This window comes from Dasypus novemcinctus, chromosome 5 (genome assembly GCF_030445035.2).
Source record: "Dasypus novemcinctus isolate mDasNov1 chromosome 5, mDasNov1.1.hap2, whole genome shotgun sequence".
Lineage (NCBI taxonomy): Eukaryota > Metazoa > Chordata > Mammalia > Cingulata > Dasypodidae > Dasypus > Dasypus novemcinctus.
In genome coordinates this window covers 41,390,976-41,414,584 of record NC_080677.1, presented here as the reverse complement: position 1 = coordinate 41,414,584, position 23,609 = coordinate 41,390,976, and the positions used below count along the sequence as shown (strand labels likewise).

Genomic DNA, 23,609 nt, shown 5'->3' with positions numbered 1-23,609 from the left:
TGCATGTTCTTCTTTGTCTGCTTCTGTTGTTGTCAGCGGCACGGGAATCTGTTTCTTTTTGTTGCATCACCTTGTGTGTCAGCTCTCCGTGTGTGCGGTGCCATTCCTGGGCAGGCTGCACTTTCTTTTGCGCTGGGCGGCTCTCCTTACGGGGTGCACTCCTTGCACGTGGGGCTCCCCTACGTGGGGACACCCCTGCGTGGCAGGGCACTCCTTTGTGGCAGGGCACTCCTTGTGCCCATCAGCACTGCGCATGGGCCAGCTCCACACGGGTCAAGAAGGCTCGGGGTTTGAACCACAGACCTCCCATGTGGTAGATGGACGCCCTATCCACTGGGTGGAGTTCGCTTCCCTGGCCTATTCCTTTTAAGAAATAATAACTGTCAGGACTATATTGTTCTACAACTCCACGACCCTGACTATCAAAATGATATCTCACATTTACTAGGCAAAGTGTTTAAAATATATTATCACTAATCCCCATTGACCCTGCAGATAAGTATTTTAGCCAGCAAATTTACCTGTCAGGAAACTGAACGCCAGAATGATAAAGTAATCTGCCTGTGAAAACACAGCCAAAAAATTAAAGGGGTGGGATTTGTAATACCATCTGTCAATCTCCAAAGTTACTGTGTCACTCTTTCTATACCTTTTATAATTTCCTAAATATTCCTGCGTATGTATGATTTCTCCAGTGGTTCTCCTACTTCAGAGTTAAGAATCACCTTGGAAGCTTGAGGTTTTGGTTGAGATGGTCTCAGTTCAGTTTGAAGTGTCTGAATCTGCAGTTGTGCAAGCATTTAAGGAACTTTTGATGCTGGGAGTGCTTGGATCACACTTTGAGAATGACTGGTGTGAAATTTGTGAGGCAGGAACTATCAGCTACCCTGTCGGCACCGTGTTCAAGATCCATAGCAACCACTCAAGCAGCACTTTTTTTCTCCTTTCTCTCTCCCTTCTTTTCTTTTCCTTATTGTTTTTCTCCCGTGTTTATGCTGAGTCCCAGGCGCACGTCCCACAGCTCAGGGAAGCGCCCGGCGCGTGGGGCGGCGCTGTTTCTCCTGCTGGGCCAGGCCCCTGGGTCCCCCCGGCCTCCGCGGCTCGCAGAGCCTAACCCTTCGCGGCTGCGCTGGGCGCCGCGGGGGGCGCCGCGGGAGAAGCCCGGGCGGGCCGCGGCCTCTAGGCGGAGCGCGGCGGCAGGGCGGGCGAGCCTCCGCAGGCTCCCGGGAGGCGCGAGCGGGCCCGCGGCTGACGTTCCTTGTTTGCTCCAAACCTGATGGTGGACGGCGGTAGATCGAGGCTTTTCCGCCTACTCAAACTTTGCAAGAAAAAACAGCGCTCAGGGAGCAAAAGGGCGGCGCCTACGCCCATCTTAGGGTTTGGGATGAAAGGACGCCCACCAACCCCCCTTCCCCTGCCCCAGCCCACCCTCTGCAACTCGATATGCCCTTTTTAAATCCAAGCTCAGTTAAAACTGTTGATTTTGTCGAAGGATAACCTACAGAGTTCCGTAGCATGAACCCGGGTTGTTTTAACTTGGAAAAAAAAATATATATAAAGTTTGCACAAGTTAGAGAAATCCATACTAGTTAGTAGAGTGAGGTTCAAAGAATAGATATATAATATGATGATTCATTTTTTTTTTTACCGTTAGAGTATTTTTAAAAAAATTTTTTTAAATTGATTTTGTAAAAATATTACATTACAAAAAAATATATGAGGACCCCTTCAACCCCACCACCCCCACCCCACCACTCCCCCCCCCAGCAACACTCATTCCCATCATCATGACACATCCATTGCATTTGGTAAGTACGTCTCTGGGCACCTCTGCACCTCATGGCGTTAGAGTATTTTGGAAATTTAGGTATATCCTGAGGTATTCTTGTACGTTTCACAAGGGAGTCTCTTTAGGAAAAAAAAAAGGCATAGGATATAAAAGAACCAGAGAGGGATGGAATCGACATAACTCTTCAGTGTAAAAGAGTTGGGGAGAAGATGAGAGATAAAGATGGAAGATGATGGCTCTGCTCCTTAGTGAAGGTGGGTTCTTTGAGAAAGGGCATAGAAACAATGAGGAGATCCTAGAGAAGGGATGGGAAAAAGGGTCAAAAATTGAGGATAATAAGAAATCAGTGACAAACTTGGGTTTTGGTTGGGAAAGGGTCATTTCTTTTGGCAGTGGCCTCGTGGTTCAAGGCTCAGCTTAGTTACCCTTTCGTCCTGTGGGTATTCTGCTGTTGTCATTTCTTCAGCCAAGGGATGGGTCTGAGTTTGGAGATGCATTTTGGCTGGTTTAAAGTTGTTCTGACCATTACCAGCAAAAGATAGAACGGGTAGTAAAATGATCAGTGAAATCCTGTCCCAAATAGAAAGAGGTACCTTAGGGTCTATTGAAACTGCCCAGGTAATGTGTTAAAACAACTGGAAAGCTCTTTATAGAAGGATCCGCACTAGCAACTACTAGGGGAATATGCTTCAAGTTTCTACAAAATGATAGTTGTTACTAACTTACTGTTTTTGACATTCTGATGTTTTCCTTTCCATTATATCCAAGTGGTATTTTTTTTTATATTAATAACAGTGAAATATTAGAGTAAACAGGTAAAGGATAGCACAGTATATTTCCTTACAGTACACATTTACCTTCTAAAAGCAAGAAGGAAAGAAAGGAAAAAGGCTTTAGTAATTAGATCCCTGTTGTAACCCTAGTAGAGTGAGAAAGATTAATAGCTGTGCTGCAGGACTCCATTCTATGGCAAGAGGTACCGTGTGCTGCTGCTTTCTCCTGGGATGGAAATTGGCCTCCAGTAAAACACAATCTTATAATAACCAACATTTTTGAGCACCTTCTCCTTACTGATTACTTTACATTTATTTTTTCCAAGCCTGACAACTGCTTGGTAAGTTAAATAATTCACGATTACAGGAATGGAGGCTCTGAGAGGTAATTGACTTCCATACTATCTAGCTAGCAAGATGTTTTCCATGGGCATTTTGTCACATATAAAGATGATCAGATCTTCAAGAGGTAGGTTGTAGCATTAAAGAAATCACAGATATATGTGTGTGTAGATATATATCTGTATGTATGTATATATTAATGGACACAATATTGGAGCTTGAGAAAGAAAACAGTGTTGATCTAAATTGCAATGGTGGAAAAAGGTCTTTGTACTTGGCCAGCTTATCAGAACCTGCAAGTTAGTAGCCCTGTAGCCAGGCTCTTGCAACCATGCTTGGTCAGACAGTTTTCTGCAGGGAAGGTTACAGTGTACAGAGTTAAAAAGCCCTCCTGCTGCCCAGGTGTCAGAGGTGGTCTGTTAAAAGTTCCTTCACTTCGACTATTACTTTCTTTTCACAATTCTATTTTGGACTTCTGTCCCTTGTGTATTTACAGGTAGACAAAGCTCTTTTTAGCAACCCCTTTGCCACTACAGTGAAAAGGAGCCTTGTGTATCCTGCAGTTTCTGGGCATTGTGATTCTGGTTTTAAACTCACATTGATAGTGGTGACTCCCTACTGTCCAAGGAGGGAAGTTGCAGGTAGGGGCCTTCAAAGATCATCGGATAAAAAGCGGCTCTGTAAGACTTTTTGATAAAATGATCTTTATTATATAAAGAGTGTTTGGGATATGACTTGAGTACTAGATACCCTGTGGCTGAGTCCAATGTTTAAAAACTTGGGGCTTACTGAGGAAATATCTATACTTAATAGTGCAGGTACTGTAGCTGGCAGAATTTCTTATGCAATGAAATATCCAGCAGACCATTCCTGATTATGTTATATAGTTTTAAAAAATGTTTTCTTTTTTTTGTGATTTATCTTTGTTACATATTAATAGTTTTAGATGTTACAACTGAGTTTTATTTATAGTATAGACTACTCACACACTGCCTTAAATATGCAAATATATGCATAACTAACCTCCCAAGCTGCATCCTTTGCTCTGTACTGTACCTTACAATGTAGGCTGTGCTTAAGATGCTTCTTCTAAAGGTCTTAGAATAGAACTTATTATTTGCTTTTACAATGTAAGCATAGAGAGTATATATGAGTTGTGTGGCCCTTTCAGTGACACGTTCTGCTCTATTAGCTGTACTCTAAGGGTGAAGTCAGCAAACTCTGGCAGTGCAGGCAGGAGTGAAGCCAATAGTTTTGTATAGATAACTCCCTGGAGACCAGAATGAGCTGAGAGGAGGTGATGCATGAGTCTTTGCCAGTGTGTTTAGTGATTCAGAGCAGTCAATCTCTTTGTACTGGGTATCTCTTGCAGTATTAGGAGAGGTTAAATTACTGACTGCCTGGGTGGGGTGGCTCTTGCCTGTGCTTTCCGGGTCCCCAGACTCCCCAGCATCCTATTGTTGAAGACAACATACATATTATTGGGAGCATTATGAGCTCAGACCTGCCTCTGCTATTTAAATTGAAGGGGAAACAAGTATTCTTAAGTCTCTGCATTCCATTTTTCTGTATCCTAATGGCTAGTGGTTTGATTATTGTGTTGCAAATATGCATTTGGAGAAGTTTTCTAATAATATTAGATTAAAATGGATTTCCTTGGGGTGGGAGGGAAGCTGAAGCTATTAAGAGCTGATTCTTTACAATAATCTGAGAAATCACTTCAATTTAAAAGTCTAGGGGGAAGTGGATGTGCTCAAGTGATTGGGCTCCCATCTACCATATTAGGGCAGGGGTTCAGTTCCTGGGGCCTCCTGGTGAAGGTGAGCTGGCCCTAGTGGAGAGCTGGCCCGAGCCAAATGCTGGCCGGTGCAGCAAGCTGGCCTGAGGGGAGAGCTGGTGCAGCAAGATGAGGCAACAAAAAGAGACACAGAGGAGAGACAAAAGAGATGCAGCAGACCAGGGAGCTGAGGTGGTACAAGAGATTGAGCACCTCTCTCCCACTCTGGAAGGCCCCAGGATTGGTTCCTGGTGTGGCCTAAAGTGAAGACAAGCAGACACAGAAGAACCCACAGCGAATGGACACAGAGAGCAGGCAAAAAGGGGGGTGGGCAGAAATAAATAAATAGATAAAAAATAAACAGATTATTTAAAAAAAAAAACCTAGGAACTAACCCCATCTTGGACAACGTAATTCAGGGGCAAATTTGGTTTTGGGTGCTGATGTTTCCCACTCCATTCATGAAGGCACTCACCCACCTGGCTCTGCTCTTCTTCTATGGCAGCACAAACTCTAGGTTACTTTTTCTTTCTTTCTCTGATCCAAATCAAATGACTTGCGTTTTAGTCCTTCAGCATCCAATTTTAACAAATTAGACAAATATTTCTGCTCCTAAGTTAAGTAGCTACAGACTCACTGGTTTAATATTTTCCCTTTGTTCACTCATTCAGCAAGAATTTATTTGGCATCTACTGTGCCAGATGACACGGGAGGGGGTGATACAGAGATGAATAAGTTACTCTCATGGTGGATAAAAGCACTCCACCAACTGACTGTTGTCTAACAAAACACTGTGGAAAACATAGATGAGGAAGCTGACCTTTTGCTTGTAGTGGTGGATTAAGATTTCTCATTTAAATCCAGCCTTAGAGAATTCAAGATGGCAGATGGAGAAGAGAAGAGAAGAGATAATAGTGTCCTTTGCAGAGGTAGACACCAAAGCATGGAAATGTGAATGTGAATGATATCATACAACGATTGTATGGATGAGGTGCTTTGGTACAGAAATACAAGTTATTGAAACAAGTGCATATTGACTTGTCGGTGCCTCAGCCTCAGCAGAGATTAATAATGTTGAATATCAGCCTAGAAATGAAAAATTGCCTGAAACATAGGGATTAAGTGTGAGGAAAAGAAAGGATAGAAAGTAGAGTGGGAGGAGACTAATTATGAAGGAACTTGAATGCCGGCTAAGTAGTTTGTAGGTCATTGCATTTTATTTTCTCATTCATTGATACATATATTCCCTGGTGTTAGGAATAGCAGGTAGAAGGTTATATCAAGAATCCAGTCAAGAAACAATTACTTGAGCCAAAGCAGTATTAACTGAAATCGAAAGGAGTACACGGATGTGAAAGATATGTTTAAGAGGTTGGTGTTCTGGCTATGAGGATTGCAAGGAGCAGAAATGAAGTAGAATGTGAGGTTTTCATAATGGGTAGCAGAGTGTCTTGCATGTACTCAGTAAGGGTTTGACGAATTGAATTGAATATTTAGAGCAATATTCTAGTGCTTTTCTCTAAAAGTGAAATTATGGCAGAATTCTAGGTTCGTGGCATAAGAGAGAGGCTATGCGTCTGATGAATCTCCTTGTGCTCAATACACTGGCACAGTAGATTTATTCCACCATTAAATTATCTACTGTAGTGGACATGATAAATTGAATCAGCTCATGAAGCTGACTCCATGGAGGAATCAGGGGCTAAAGGCTTTATCAGAAAAGAGAAGGACCTGTAAAAAGAGTGTAAATGACACTTCGCAGACTGAACTGTACACTGCGACTTGTCTTAAGTCTGGGAAAGAAATATTAGATGAGGTTCTCATTAGCTATGTAGACTACAAAAGCATTCTGCTGTCTTAGTAGCACACTGTCCAAAATAATACCAATTGACACAAAAAGAAAACAAAGGAAGCTATAATAAGAAGCTCAGAATATATTTTAAAAATCAACAAGAGATTGTAGTATTCAGGGAACTTGAAGTCTCGGTGAATTAGAAAGTTTATACTGTGACACTTCTTGTAGACATTTCTTCCAACTTTTCTACCCATTTCCTCATTCTTTGTGACTAGCCAATTCAATGACTAGATAGGTTCTTTAGTAAAGAATACCTATAACTCAATGAATCCTAATTGAAATTATGTAAGATCTTGGTATTCAAGCAACTGTGCTAGAATGGTCTGTAATTCCTTGTGATGCAACAACAGGAACTAGACTAAGAGTCAGAAGAGCAGCTCTGCCATTTACCAGTCATGTATCTGTGAACAAATCCCTTAAACTCTCTAAGCCTCAAATTCCTCATCTGTAAAATGAAAACAGTGATGGCTTTCTCTGTATACTTCAAAGAGCTGTTGTGAAGGTTAGAGTAGATAATCCATGTGCAAATGCTTCATGACCCTTAAAGCTCTGTCCATTGGTGATGTTCTTACTATTCAACAGGCCATACAGAGTAAATGACCTGTGGAACCACCACCTCAAATCATTAATGAAGGTAATGATGCTGAGGAGGGTAAATGGCACCAGAGGCAATATGATGTGTTTGTGCCTTCTCTCTCCCTTTTTCAGGGACATGCTAGAAATTGAAAGATGTCACCCCCTTAGGCTGTTGCCCTGTGCTATATCCTTGGATATTAAAGCAGTAATTTTCTTGCAGACAGCTGATCAACATGTATCAGAGATTATATTTTTGAAGCAAAGAACCTTGAGTCTTGTGGATCCAAGTAGCTCAAGGAATAAAGTCAAGGGGCAAGATAACCCTTCCTGGATCTCAGTAGACAAATGATTCGTAGCAGCATTTTTGTTCTTGTGCTTATTTCTGTAAATATGCACATATGTATTTTTGTAGCATGGACAAACTTATGTGGAGAGAGTTTTTCTACTGATAATCTAATGTAGACATATTTCTGTTATATGCTTTGATGATTTGTATGCGTAAACAAGCTGCATTCATTTTCTTTTTCCATTTGTTTGAAGGCCAGTTTGTTATCATTTGTAGTTCACACTTTTCATAAGAATGGCTAATATATTAGAGGGAAACTTTCTCCTTCTAAATAAATAATGTATTTCCCTGTAGCCTATTTGAATAAAGAAATGTGGAAGATTTGAGAAAAAATTGCCCATTCTTGTGACATTTGTTCCCCTCTTCCTTTTCCAAGCATCTAAAAATGATCTTAATTTAAATAAGATTCTTTGTCAACGTTATCCCTAACATGTGTGGATAAGGCTGTTCATCTGTTGATATTGCTGGCCATCAGGAGAGGAAGCATATATTGCCCCCCCCCCCATGTGCATGTATGAATTAGAGCTGAAGAGGATCAATAGCCCTCAGGCATTTGGGGAGAGCTCCTTAAGTGACCATATTTCAGTTATGCAGATATAGTGTAGTGATTACTTATATTTAATGCTGTTGATTGGAAATGGAATATCTATTCGTAAGTGCAATAAATGGAAGCTAGTATGTATCAATATAGAAATACTTATTAATTTTCTTTACAACAGTGTTCAGATAATAAGGCTTTTCATGGTGTTAGAGGAATATGTCATGACTAGGCAGTTATTAAAAAGGTTGAATGGGGGAAACGGACTTAGCCCAGTGATTAGGGCGTCCGTCTACCACATGGGAGATCCGCGGTTCAAACCCCGGGCCTCCTTGACCCGTGTGGAGCTGGCCCACGTGCAGTGCTGATGCACACAAGGAGTGCCCTGCCACACAGGGGTGTCCCCCGCGTAGGGGAGCCCCACACGCAAGGAGTGCGCCCCGTAAGGAGAGCCGCCCAGCGTGAAAGAAAGTGCAGCCTGCCCAGGAATGGCGCCGCCCACACTTCCCCTGCCGCTGACGACAACAGAAGCGGACAAAGAAACAAGACGCAGCAAACAGACACAGAGAACAGACAACCGGGGGAGGGGAGGGGTGATTAAATAAATAAATAAATCTTTAAAAAAAAAAAGGTTGAATGGGAAAAAGATTTGTCTTAACATTTTTAAAAGTAAAAAATGAAGATATTTTAAAAGCCAAAGTTGTATTCCATCCAAGATTCACTTTGCAATTCAAGTCTAGAGCTATGAAGACAAAACCTGATAATTATGTAACTATCACATACAGCATGCCAAAGTACAGTCTTTATGTCCATTTGAGGCAGAACTGTGTGGTGAACATTTTAATTTTAGATTTTAGTTCAAGAGGTAAATGTTTGGCTTTATTTATTACCACTGTGAAAGAGTTGAAAACCATTGGTTAAATTGATTGATATATATAAATATACAAGTTTCAGTTTTACAAGGTAAAATTCCACATTAATTTTTTTTAAAAAACACAGAGTAGCTATGTCTGTGACCTTTCAATGCTAATACACTTTAATTCGCTAAATGCTTTCTGTCCCTTGCATTCTGTTATTCTTAGTTTAAAATTAGGGTACACCACTAAAAACCAAGATTTTATGAAGATGAAGCTTCTGTGGAAAACAGTTTGGCAGTTCCTTAGAAAGTGTAGCAGTTTGATATGGTTATGAATCCCAAAAATAGATATTGGATTATGTTTGTAATCTGTTCTTTACCTGGGTGTGATTAAGTTATGATTAGAGCTTTGATTGGGCCATGTCATTAGGATGTTGAGTCCCCACCCCTTGGTGGATGGGGACTCACAGATAAAAGGCATGGCAAAGGAAAGAGCTGAGGGTTTTTGAAGTTGGAGTTTTCATGTTGCAGTTTAATGCTGAAGCCTTAAACTGGAGCCAAGGGAATTAAGCTCATAGAGGAAAGAGAAGCCAGCCCCAGAAAGAGAGGAACCCTGCGCCCAGGAAGAAGCAAGCCCTGGGAAGAAAGGAACCTTGAACTCAGAGAGAAGCAAGACCCTGGATGGGAGGAACCCAGGAAGCCTGAACCCTCACAGCTGTCAGCAGCCATCTTGCTCCAACATGTGAAAATAGAATTTGGTGAGGGAAGTAACTTAGGCTTTATGGCCTGGTATACTCCTACCCCAAATAAATACCCTTTATAAAAACCAACCAATTTTTGGTATTTTGCATCAGCACCCCTTTGGCTAATACAGAAAGTATACAATTATGTTCATAATGGCATTATTTACAGTTGCCAAAAGATGGAAGCAATCCAAGTGTCTATCAACTGATGAATGGATAAATAGAATGTCCCATATACATCAATGGAATATTATTCAGCAGTAAAAAGGAAGGAATTTCTGATACACTTGAAAGCCTGGATGAACCTTGACAACATCATATTGCGTGAAATAAGCTAGACACAAAATGACAAATAATTATATGATCTCCTTCATATGAAATAATCAGAATAAGTAAATTCGTAGAGTCAGAAACTAGAAAACAGGTTACTAGGGGCCAGGGTATGGGTGGGGAATGAGGAGTTAATGTTTAATTAATGTAGAGTTTCTGTTGGAGTGATAGAAAAGTTTTGGTAATATGTAGTGGTGATGGTAGCACAACAATGAAATGTGATTAATGCCATTGAATTATGTATCTGAATGTGGTTAGAAGAGAAAATTTTAGGTGGTGTAAATGTTGCTAGAATAAAAATGTAAAAATAAGAAAACCTAACCACTATAGAACTGTACAATAAAAACAGTGAACCCTAAATTAAACTGTGGAATACAGTTAATTGTACAATTAAATAATATTCCCTCATCAGTAATAACAAAGGTACCACACTAATGTGAAATGTTGACAATTGGGGGGGAATGTGGGGGGGAGGACTGTGGGAAGATGGCATCAGACTAGGCAGGTAGGGCTCAAAGCTCTCACTAAAACAATGGAGAAAGAGCCAAAAGCTGTCCGAGGGACCTGCTTTGTGGGTCAGCAGACCAGGACAGTGCTACACAACTTCTAGGAGTGACAGAGAGATGAAGAACCTGAAACAAAAAATGTGAGTTACCAAGCCCCATGGCATGCAGGAAGGGGCTTTCTTACCCCCCTGACTCACTGCAGCTGACTGAGAGGGGAACAGACTTCTTCCTCCTTGTCAGCTGTTAAAGGGAAGAGGAGTCAAGGGGCTTTTCTTTAATGAATTTGGCCAACAAAGCCTACTTTGAATCTCCACTTTGGAGATTCAGTACACAAACAGACTGAAACACCTTTGTGGAAAGGTGTGCTGATGAGCACCATCTGCTGTCAGGACTGGAAATTTGCATGGACAAAAATGTTCTTGGTTTTCTCTGTATCCTAACCCCTTAGAGAAAATCTACACCCCATTAGTTAGTCCCTGGCCTGATTTTGATAACTTATGCTGGGCAATTTTAAATTATTTTATTTTTAATTTATTTTAGAACCAAATATCAAAGATAAGCTGTGGAAAAAAGAACCAATAGGCACAAGAGAGAAATTGGTCATCAGAGTAAACTCACCAACGTATGCAGTTGCCTAGACATCAGCAAAAAATTACAAGCCATACTAGGAAATAGGAAGACATGGCCCAGCCAAAAGAACAAACCAAATATCCTGAAGAGATATAGGATTTAAGACAATTAATGATAATCATACAGTTCTCCTCAATGTAAATTTAAAGAAAAATTGGCTAAAGAAATAAAGGATATTAAGGAAACACTGAGAGAGCATAAAGAACACTGCAAAGAATGGAAGAGAGGTAGAAAGAATATTTGAGGACATAAAGACTGAAAACTTCTCAACCCTTATGAAAGACGTAAATATCAATATCCAAGAAGGACAACATATCCCAAACAGAAGTCCAAAGAGATCTACCCTGAGACACCTACTCATCAGAATGACAAATAGCAGAAATAAAGAGAAGAATTCAGAAAGCAGCAAGAGAAAAGCAAAGGATCACATACAAGTGAACTTTGATCAGATTAAGTGCCACCTCTTCATCAGAAGCCATGGAGGAGAGAAGAAAGTGATATCATGTATATAAGATATGAAAGAGAAAAACTGCCAGCCAAGAATTCTGTGTCTGACAAAGCTCTCATTTAGAAATGAGGGTGAGTTCAAAGTCTTCACAGACAAACAAAACCTGATAGAATATGTTACCAAAAGACCACAATTACAAGAGATACTAAAGGGAGTGCAATCAAAACTGAAGGAAAGAAATAGTAAAGATTAGAACAGAAATAAATGAAATCGAGAACAAAAAACAATAGAGAAAATCAACAAAACCAAAAGTGGGTTCTTTGAAAAGATCAACAAAAATGACAAACCCTTAGCTAGACTGACAATGAAAAAAAGAAAGAAGACACAAATAAATAAAATCACAAGTGAGAGGAGAGACGTTACAACAGAAGAAAGAGAGATCATAAGAAGATACTGTGAACAACTGTATGCCAAAAAACTAGACAATATAGAGGAGATGGGCAAATCCCTACAAACACATGAACCACCTACACTGAACCTAGAAGGAACAGATTATCTCAACAAACCAATCTCAAGCAAAGAGGTTGAAACAATCATCAAAAATCTCCCAAAGATGAAAAACCCAAGAGCAGATGGCTTCATAGGTGAATTTTACCAATCATTCAAAGATGATCTAATACACTCTTGTTCAAGCTCTTCCAAAAAATTGAACAGGAAAGACTGCTACCAAACTCTTTCTATGAAGCCAACATCACCCTAATACCAAAACCTGATAAAGATATTACAAAAAAGAGAGAAATTTATAGACCAATATCTCTAATGAATATAGATGCAAAAATCCTCAACAAAATACTTGCAAACAGAATCCACAAGCACATTAAAAGCATTGTACAGCATGATCAAGTGGGTTTTATCACAGGGATGCAAAGGTGTTTCAACACATGAAAATCAATTGGTGTAATAAACCACATTGAGAAAATGAAGAATAAAAATCACTTGAACCTTTTGAATGATGCAGAAAAGTATTTGACAAAATAGAGCACCCTTTCTTGATGAAAACACTTCAAAAGATAGGAATAGAAGGAAGCTTTCTCAATATGATATAGTGCATATAAGAAAAACCTACAGCTAGATTTGTACTCAATGGTGAAATATTGAAAGCTTTCCTACTGAAATCAGGAATAAGACAAGATGCCCACTGTCACCATTGTTATTCAATATTGTACTAGAGTATCTCGCTAGAGCAACTAGGCTAGATAAAGAAATAAAAGGACCCCAAATAGGAAAGGAAGAGGTAAAACTTTCACTATTCACTGATAATGTGACCCTATATCTAGAATCTCCTGAAAACTCCACAACAGAGCTACTAGAACTAATAGATGAGTTCAGCAAAGTTACGGAATACAAGATTAATACACAAAAATCAGTAGCGTTCTATACGCTAATGATGTGCAATCTGAGGAAAAGATCAGAAAAAAAATTCCATTTATAATAGCACCCAAAACAATAAAATATTTAGGAATAAACTTAACCAAGGAAATAAAGGATCTGTATTCAGAAAACTACAAAACATTGCTAAAAGGAACTGAAGAAGACTGAAATAAATGGAAAGAAATTCCATGTTCATTGATTGGAAGACTATATATTGTTAAAATGTCAATTCTACCCAAACTGATTTAGAGATTCAAAGCAGTCCCAATAAAATCCCAACAGCCCGTTTTGCAGAAATGGAAAAACCAGTTACTAAATTTGTTTGGAAGGGTAAAGGGTTCCAAATAGCCGAAAAGATCTTAAAAAAGAAGAATGAATTTGAAGGACTCTCACTTCCAGACTTTAAAGTATATCACTTAGCTACAGTGGTAAAAATAGCATGGTACTGGCATAAATATAGATACATTGACCAATGGAACCGAATCAAGAACTCAAAAGTAGACTCTTAAACATCTACAGACAAGTGATTTTTGACAAGGCAGTCAAGTTCTCCCAGCTGGGTTGGAACAGCTTCTTCTACAAATGGTGCTGGGAAAACTGAATATCCATATCTGAAAGAAAGAAACTAGACCCCTATCTCATACCTTATACAAAAATTAGTTCAAAATGGATCAAGGGCCTAAATATAAAAGCAACAACCTTAAAACTCCTGGAAGAAAATGTCGGAAAACATATTCGAGATCTTGTGGTAGGCGGTAGTTTCTTAAATCTTAATCCAAAGCACAAGCAACAAAAGATAAAATATATAAATGGGACCTTCTCAAAATTCAACGCTTTTTTGCCTAAGGACTTTGTCAAAAGGGTGAAAAGGCAGCCAGCTTAATGGGAGAAAATATTTGGCAATCACGTATCTGATAATGGCTTAAATATCCATGATATATTATACAAAGAGATCATACAGCTCAACCATAAAAAGACAAACTACCCAATTAAAAAATGGGCAAAAGACTTGAAAAGACTATTGTCCAAAGAAGAAATAAAAATGGCAAAGAAACACATGAAAAATGTTCAATGTCACTAGTGATTAGGGAATCTTAAAACTATGAGATACCACTTCACATCTATTAAAATGACTGCTTTTAAAAAGTCAGAAAACTAGAAATGTTGGAGAGATTGTGAAGAGATAGGACTGCTTATTCACTTTTGGTGGGAAGGCAGAATGGTACAGTTACTGTGGAGGACTGTTTGGCACTTCCTAAGGAAGATGAATGTGGGACCTGCCATGTAACCTGGCAATCCATTATGTGGTATATAACCAGAAGAACTGAGAACAGCGACACAGACAGACTTCTATACACTGATGCTCATAGCGGCATTATTCACAGTTGACAAAAGTTGGAAACAACCCAGGTATCCATCAACTGATGAATGGATAAACAAATTTTGGTGTATACACATGATGGGATATTATGCAGCCATAAGAAGAAATGAAGTTGTGAAGCATATGACAACATGGATGAACCTGGAGGACATTGTTGAGTGAAGCAAGCCAGATACAAAAGGACAAATACTGTATGATTGCCCTATTATGAACTAAATATATTGTGAAAATTCATGATGTTAATAATTAGAAATAGAACACCAGAAAATAGAAAAAGGGTAGAGAATGGAAAGCTGAGGGTTAATCTGTACAGAATTGTTAAAAATCTTGTTTGTAAATCTTTGGAAATAAATAGAAATGGTTAAAGCATATCATGGTGTTTTTAACTAGCAGGGCTATTCTATGCGTATGACAGTGGTTGAAATGAAAGTCTAAGGTCTTGTATATTACTACAAGAAGAAAGCTAAAAACTGTGACATGGGACTGAATAAGATAGTAAAACCTCATGTAAAACACGAATATGGGTGATACTGCATATATAAGACTTTTTTACAAAATATAAATACCAACATACTAGAGAGAAGGAAACAGAATAGCAACTATGTATGACAGGGGAAGCATATAGAGAGATTGAGAGGTGATGAGTTTTGTTTGTTTTTTATTATTATTAATGTAATAATGAAAGTACTGTAAGAATGATTGCAGTGATGAGTGCACAAATACGTGCGATTACACTGGATACTATTGATTGTACACTTTGGATGGATTTATGTTTTATTAATATGTATCAATAAAATTGATTTCTTAAAAATATTTTTAAAATGGGGGTGGTTATATTTGGACTCTGTATTTTCTGCATGAGCTTTCTGTAACCCTGCAACTTCTCAAACAAATAAACAAAAAACAGGAACAAAAAGAATGTGCCAAGAGCACTTATGAAATGGTTCAGACTACAATGTAAAAAAGGCAAAAATATCAAAGTCCACATTAATTTAGTCTATAAATTTAATCCCCACTACATTTAAATTTGATTTTGCATTATCTTTTAATTATGGATGACATCTCAATTTTCTCACTTATAAAGGGGGCGGAGAGAATTAGCTACCTATTAGTATTGTTGTGAGAATGATATCAAATGTGGTAATATGTCTAAAAGCACTTTGTAACCTATAGAGAAGTATACAAGTGATGTTATTGTTATAATAAATATGACATTGACATCTTTTTATTTGTAAGCCAATGTCAGAAAGTCCATTTTCTGACCGACAAATCAAGAGTTTTCTGGTCTTCATTTGTCATCTTTCCTTTTTACAGAAATACTACTTTATCCACATGGAAATTAAATTTCTTTAGGTAGTGCTTATAAAATAAGCACATTAGTATAATTTTTGAAGGAGATTTATAAAAATATCCCTTTTCTAGTTACTAAATTTTAGTACGTATCAAGTACTAATGATGTTAAGAGAAATAACCTGTTAGATCTGATGACTCTACTTAGCTGATTTTTTAAATTGGAGAGTTTGAGGGTTTACAGAAAAAGCATGCCTAAAATATAGGGTTCCCATATACCACCCTATTAACACCTTGCATTAGGGTGATGCGTTTGTTAAAATTAATGAAAGCACATTTTTTATAACTGTACAATTAACTACAGTCCGTGGTTTACCTTAGGGTTCATTGTTTGTGTTGTACAGTCCCATGGATTTCTTTTTAAAATTTTTATTATAGTAATATATATACAACCTAAAATTTCCCCTTTTAGTTATTTTAATAAATAAATTGCATATTTCTATTTAGAGACTATTTGAAGTATATTATAGGTGTTCTTGGTGATGTTGTGTAATTTTTAAAAGCCAATTTAGCTTTCTACACCGCTTTATATACTTGGGAAAAAATAGTGAGAACACTTTCAATATACTGATGAGAGAATGAGACATAATAAATATGTTGGATCCCTAAGGTAAAGAGATGTATAATTCTCTCAGAGTTACAGTATTCTATCTATAAAAATAGTCAGTTGGAATACAATATTTTAGTAAAAAATGTAATTAAATGTAACTTTAAAAGTATCTTCTCTTTCCCCTCCCCCTGTTTTTTCTTAACCTTTGACATTCTAGTAAACTAATTGTAGGAAAATGTCCTACCAATTATTATATTTTTTAAAATGCCTAAGTGTCTAGAAGTGGGAGTACGTTCAAATTAAAAACAGAAAGTCCCTTAAATTCCTTACAAGAAGTCCCTTCTGTTAGTTCCACTCTTAGAAAGACTATGGCTGCTGTTACTTTTGACTGAAACAAGATTACAAAAACCTTTGATAAGAAAAGGAAATTTTAATGCGAGTTTTCTGTCACGTCTATTGTTTATGGCCTGTGTGTTCTTTTAATTAACTACCTTTCTTTTTGCCAAGAGAGTAATTCCTAGAAGAAAATCAATGATAATTCAAAATACTGTGCAGCGAGTTACTTATATCTAAAATTAAAACAAAGGATTTAAAATTTTATAATAATGATAATAGCAAACAAGTTATAGTGTAAATAAATTAATTATATGAAGTGCTTTCCTGCTCACACATTCCTTTCACACCTGTTATTTTATTTCAGTGCTCACAGTATTCCTGTGATATAAGCAAGACTGGTAAATTTGCTCTTTTAGAGATGTGGGAATTTCATGTGACTACTTTGTGACACACATTTGAATGAGCGGTTGAGCTTGAGACTCAAGACCAGTTCTCTATGTTAATTTCATTTTCAATGTGACATACCTTATATCTTATACATTGCATTTTCCTTACATTCTAGATTTCTCCTCTGCCAGCCTCCCTTGGACGGACATTTGCTGCTGAACAAAGGCGTGAGCTCTTATCCAACCCACGGAGAAACCTTCTCCTCATTCCCATGATGAGCTCCCCGGTGCAGCCCGGTCAGTCTGGTGTCTTTTTTAAACTGTTTACAGACTTTAGGTGAAGTATGTTGCTTTGTGTTGCTTTGAACTGAACTATTTAGATCATGCAAGGGCATTTTTTCCTGACCAAGACTGGTTGATAGAATAATGAATTTTGAATTTTGTATTCTTTGTCTATTCTTCTATTCATAAACCCAGTTTGCTTTCTAGGCAACTAATTTCATTTACATCATTATCTGATCACTGGCTTTAAATTCATCAGTTTCTAATGCCACCTTCATATTTAATTTTATGAAGTTATGAATATTTATTAAATAGGCATTTAATTCACACCTATAGTCTTCCTGATCTTATATGCGTCTGTACATATGCTTTTAAATTGTGCCCTGGAGCTTCGAAGTCAGCCTGTGGACTGGCTCTGCCTATATCTCTTTGACACATAGGAAGGATATTTCTTCTCCCCGCCCTTCTTTGCTTCCACTTTTGTTTCCTATATACATTTTTAATTATAATCTCCTCACCTGTTTCCTCTGAATCCATAGTAAAGTGTGTGCATCACGTCATGCTGTAATCAGCATAGCCAATGCCTATTCCTCCAAGAACAGAATCTCACTTTTGGAACAAATACAATTCAGGTTCTGAGAATGATGAAGTAGTGTCAAATCCCAGGTGTTAATTCATAGAGAAATTTTAAAATGATTTTCTTCTTGGATCATTACAGGAGCATTTATTTTTATATATTTTTAAAAATCTTTCTACATGTTGATATCCTTGAATTATCCCGTTCTCTAGATTGAAGCTTTAGTAATATTATATTCACAGCTTATGAAGGAAGAAATCTTGCCAAGATTTTCATCTCTGGAGTGCACACCCAGATAGCTGCTTTGAAATTCCACTCCCTCATCACCCTTTCTCCCCATCCCCAATAAGTCATCAATTTTTATCTTGAATTCAAAACTGGATATTATTGGAAAGTATAACTGTGATTGTTGATTCCAAATGATATAGTAAAGATATTCCAGAGTCTTATGCACAACCATGATTCATAATTGGCATCATGTCATATAGTACAAGTAACAGGTAGATGAAGAATTACCTCGGCCTCTTATCTGTGAGTCTGTGTAACTCAATGGCTTCAAACAGTACCATGCATTAGCATCACTTGTTAAAACATGGATTGCTGTACCCCATGCTTAGAGATTTTTTATTCAGTAGTCCGAGGTGAGGGCCAAGAATTGTGGTTATTACACATTCCCCCAGAAGAAGCTCCTGCTGCCTGGGCGCCACACTTTCACCTCCTATACCTGTCTGCCTCCTTTCTCCCCACACAGCCCATTTGAAGTGTTCTGTGAGGTGGGTTGTTCAGCACGAGTATGATATCATAACAATCTTCTAGTGAAATCATGTTTGCCTTTGTGTACGTATATGTGTGTATGTGTCTATCTATCTACAAATGTTCATTTGCACAGGTTAAGAAACATTTAACTTAGAACTACCATGGTCAAATATTTTTTTCTTGTGGTAGAATGTATAGAGTCATTAAAACACATATTAACCCCTGTACGTATACCTGACACTGTATCACAACTAGACATATTTGGCAATTAAAGTCTGTAACTCCTGGACCACCTGGATATTGATTATCTGATATGAAAATGTCCTTTGGAGCTACTATTTTGATGAGAGAGTTTTTCCAGCCGTGGTAATTGCTTGGTTAGGAGGAGGGAAAAAGTGCACGGTAAGTGAAACAACCACTGAATGAGTGAAGCTCATTTAACTTCAGGATGATTAAAATTTCCTTGAGTAATTTCTTCCTTAGAAATAATTCTGTTCTATTGACAATGGTATTAAACAGAGGTCTCAATCAACTTTGTTTACCTGGAAATTTTTATAAATAAAATCTGCCTGGAGGAAAATCCTAGCAAAGGGGCCAGCTGGAAAGAGGCTTTTGTATTTATTGCAAGGAACAAACTATGATCAGAGAGTTGAAATGCACTTTGCATTTATAAAGGAAAATGTTCTGACCACAAACATAAAAACACTTTTCTGCTGTTATTAGTCTGCATCTTATGGAGGCATGCACGTTCAACTGGCAGAAAATAATCTGATTGTTTGACTTAGAAAAAGTGTTTTTCTTACATTTCCTTTTTTTTTTTTTGTGATCTATAAAGAGAATTAAATTGGTCTTATGGAATCACTATCCATTTATTTTGCTTTTGTTTAACAGAAGGCTCTAAGCAGTTATTGTACTTCAGGACGAAAAATAGACTCATTCCAGTTGTTACAGAAATTCTTTAATAGTTAGTGTTTCGGACTGAGTATGTTTGTCTTGAAAATTGGTTCTGGGATAGTGTGAATTCTTATTTTCCCCAATCACTGACACCATTCTTTAAAAAGCTCTCTGTCCATATTCAAATATAGTTGATATCATGTCCAAAATATTACTCACTTGATCATGTATTGAGTCAAACAATACTTACTGCTTTTTGTATATACAATTCATTGGTTTAATTTTATCTAGCTACTCAATGATAATGACATTGTAAGTTAGAGCACTGGATAGTGCCCTTGGGCACTGAGGAGCCTGAACGGAGTGAAGACTCTGGATAAGTTTGGCAGCTAGCTGCTGCAACTGAGCCATTCATTCATTCATTCATTCATTTATTCATTTAAAACTTAATCACTTACTTTGTGCCAGGCAGTGTGTTATCTAGTAAGGACACAAAAAGTACTGGAACATGGTTTCTGCTGTTACAGACAGTACCCTTTATTGAGAGAGATACAAACGTATATAGTTTGGTCCATTCAGTGTGTTAACTCTTTTATAGGAGCAGGCATTCATTTCTTTTTTTATACCAAATCCCAGAAAGAAATACTTTAAAAAGGTTCATCTAATCTAGGATTTTCAAAATAGTGACTGAGGCACTTGTTAAAAATAAAAATTCCCTGACCCCTGTCCTGTAGTGTCTTATTCGGTAGACCTTGAGGGGGAGTACTAGATAAGTTAGTGCATAGTGCTCTTTACTATTATTTGGCGAAATGTACAAATGTTCTTTAATCTGTCAAACAGCACTAGTGTTTTTCATTTTGAGACTCTATAAAAACTAAAAACACATAATTAAATCCTATCTCAATGTAGGTGTTTTTACTGTGAGCAATTCAGTTATTTTTAACCTCTGATGATAAATAAATAAAAGGTTAATGTTGTTGAAACCTTGAGGATGTAATCATTTGTAGGGAAAATTCTACTGGCATACATGTAGTCTCTACTATCTAGGCCATCCTGTATTTATATGGAGGTAAACCAAAGATTTTATTAGGTAGAGTATATTTTTTTTCTTCAAAAGAAGTTTGAACCTACTTTAACCCACACCAGATTTTTAATATGACACCAAGATTTTTAATATGACACCAGATCAAAACATGTTTTGAGCTGAAACATTTTAAAAAATAAATTGGAATGCCTGAACTTAATAATCATCTCTGTGTGACGTTTACTTTTAATGAATCTAATTCTCTTGATGCGATTTTGAGGAAAATTCATCCAAAGAGATTTCCAAGCATAAAACTTGCTTGGTGCCTCTGGAGTTGTATGATGCTATGTCCTTGTAGGCTTCTAGATGAGTTTGGAAGGTAGAGTTGCCATAGCTCAGTTGCATAGTACCACAGGATTAGTTTTATAATTTCCTTTTTCTTCATCACCATGAGACCACCACCCATGTGAGTGAGAGGACCAGACAATTTATATCAGATAAAGGTTTGTGATAAGATCTCATATTGTATTCCCTTTCTTTACTTATTGGCAAATCTTGGGCAAAAATCAGTTAAGGGTTTTCCCTTCACGTCCCTATTTTGCCAAACAGCTGAGTTCCCTTATAGAAATGTAGAGTAGGTTTAACTAATGATTACGAAGTTCTTTGAAATATAAATTGTTATGGAAATGCTAAGTAGTATCAACAATTTGAGGGCAGGCATTAATAAAAGCGTCACTGCAAGCGTTTTTAAAGAGGACTAATAAAGGCTTCAGGGTTCAATTAATACAGCACAGCCTTGGGTTGTCTGGAAGCATATGGGACCCAGAAGGCCTGCCCCTGTTTTTAAAATTTACGCACTCTTTAATGATTCACCACTTTACTCCAGTGGATTGCCCACTGTGGTGCCATTTAGTCATTAAGTAGGAAACAAAAATCAGGACAAAGCTACAAACAAGTATCAAAATGTCAAGTGGATATTTTTTCTTCAATTTGCTCACAATATGTTGTAATAAAAATGAATGTTAAATGAAAGGGAGTCATAAGATGAATCAAGTAAGTTATGGCTTCCATAGATGAATATGAACATTTCACTTTTTAATAAAATACAGGTAAAATCTCATCACAATGAGCTCTATATTAACTAAAATATTTTCAGGTTCCCAGTCAATTATCTATTTCAAGTAGTATTCAAGAAAAATATTCCAAGATAACCAAATAAATTAGTTTTGAATATTGTTGTAGCAGAGTTTGATCACATGCTGCATTGTTAATTGGAAACCATTGCATGTTATTAAGTATTGTTTTAGACAGTTTCTTTTTTAACTGCTTTAAGTGATTCATTCTTTCGCTGTTGCTAAATCCAAATTCCTCCATCTGATATTCCAGTTTGAAACATAATCCAGAGAAAACATTTTATTCATTTTCCAATTCCTGAGGGTCAGTGCTTTAAGTGTGAAACACGAACCTTTTCCCAAAATGTTCAGGTTAAATTTATTTTGCACATTTATTTCCTGTTAAATTTGCTTTTCACAATTAAGGTTAGTGGGTAATTTTGTTTATGTATTTCTTATTGTGTTCATTATGGTAGCACTACAAATAAACTCCATAATGTAATGGAAACAGAAGTTTATTTCCCACTATAGCAGTTTGATATAGTTATGAATTCCAAAAATAGATATTGGATTATTGTTTGTAATCTGGTCTGTACCTGAGCATGATTAAGTTATGATTAGGGTTTTGATTGGGCCATGGCATTAGACTGTTGAGTCCTCACCCCTTGGTAGGTGGAGACTGACAGATAAAAGGCATGGCAAAGGACAGAGTTGAGGGTTTCTGATGTTGGAGTTTGATGTTGAAGTCTTGAGCTGGAGCCCCAGGAAGTAAGCTCCAGAGGAAACAGAAGCAAGCCAGGGAAGAGAAGCAAGCCACAGGAAGAGAGGACCTGAGCCAGGAGAGGAACAGAGAGGAATAGAAATGGCTCCTTAGACACAGCAGAAACCCCAGGGAGAGAGACAGAGCCATTTGCCTGATAGTCTACAGCTGACCTTGTGGAGAAAACAGAGGAGCTGAGTCCAGAGGAACCCAGGAAGCCTGAGCCCTCATAGCTGTTGGCAGCCATCTTGCTCCAAATAGACTTTGGTGAGGGAAGTAACTTATGCTTTATGGCCTGGTATCTGTAAGTTCCTACCCCAAACAAATATCCTTTATAAAAACCAGCCAGTTTCTGGTATTTTGTGTCATTACCCCTTTGCCTGACTAATACACCCACTAACATAAAGACTAAGAGGGTTTTCCTGCCCGATGGGCTTTTTTAATCTAATGAATATTCAGGGCTGCCAACAGCTTTCAACTCATGGATTGCAAGGTCAGTAAGCTCATCTATATCAAGGTGATAGAAGGGAAGTAGAGGTGGTGGATTGTGTGTAGAAAGGTTTTGTAGGCAAATCACTTCTGTTCATATTTCATTGGATGAAATTTAGTCATGTGGTCATACCTAACTACAAAGAGGCTGGTAAATGTGGTCTAGCAGCTATTTAGGAAGAGGAGGAAACAAGTTTGGTGAACAGCTGACCAGTGCCCACCACACTGTCTTGAACATTTATATCTCGGAGTATAGATACGGTATTTCCACCTACAAGAAGAGTATTTCATAATGTACTCTTGATTAAACCAATTATTAAAGATTTAAGTAAGGCTGCTTTAAAGACATAGACATACATTAATATCAGGGCAAATCAGCTTGCATGTATCTTCCAAGAGTTGCCTAAATAATTCTGTGTTTATGAATTATAAAGACTAAACAGTGAAGCATGCCCAGTGTACCTGTTAGAAAATTCAAGTTACTGTTATTAAAAGGAACTGTCTAGAAAATGGGAGTGACATGTGTAATGTATATTATTTGTGTCTTAATTAGTAAAAAAAGTCATATCCATTTATCTGAAATTATAGTTGTATATAAATGCTGAGGAAGAAGTGCTTTAAACTTAATAGACAGGGAAACGGATTTGGCTCAATGGATAGAGCGTCTGCCTACTACATGGGAGCTCCAGGGTTCAAACCCAGGGACTCCTGACCTGTGTGATGAGCTGGCCTACACACAGTGCTTATGCATGCAAGGAGTGCTGTGCCAGGC

General features: G+C 37.7%; 1 protein-coding gene across 4 annotated transcripts in view; it reads left to right on the top strand.

Moving 5' to 3' along the window:
* The window catches only part of HDAC9 (histone deacetylase 9), a 996,672-nt gene that overhangs the window by 85,236 nt on the left and 887,827 nt on the right, over nt 1-23,609 (top strand). For all 4 annotated transcript variants that reach the window (XR_011648800.1, XM_071215127.1, XM_071215126.1 and 1 more), the window contains exon 2: nt 17,120-17,240. Coding sequence is in view for 2 of the 4 variants with exons in the window: in XM_071215127.1 (XP_071071228.1) it covers nt 17,216-17,240 (25 nt within the window). In the remaining 2 variants the exon portion in view is untranslated. The remainder of the gene's footprint in view (nt 1-17,119; nt 17,241-23,609) is intronic.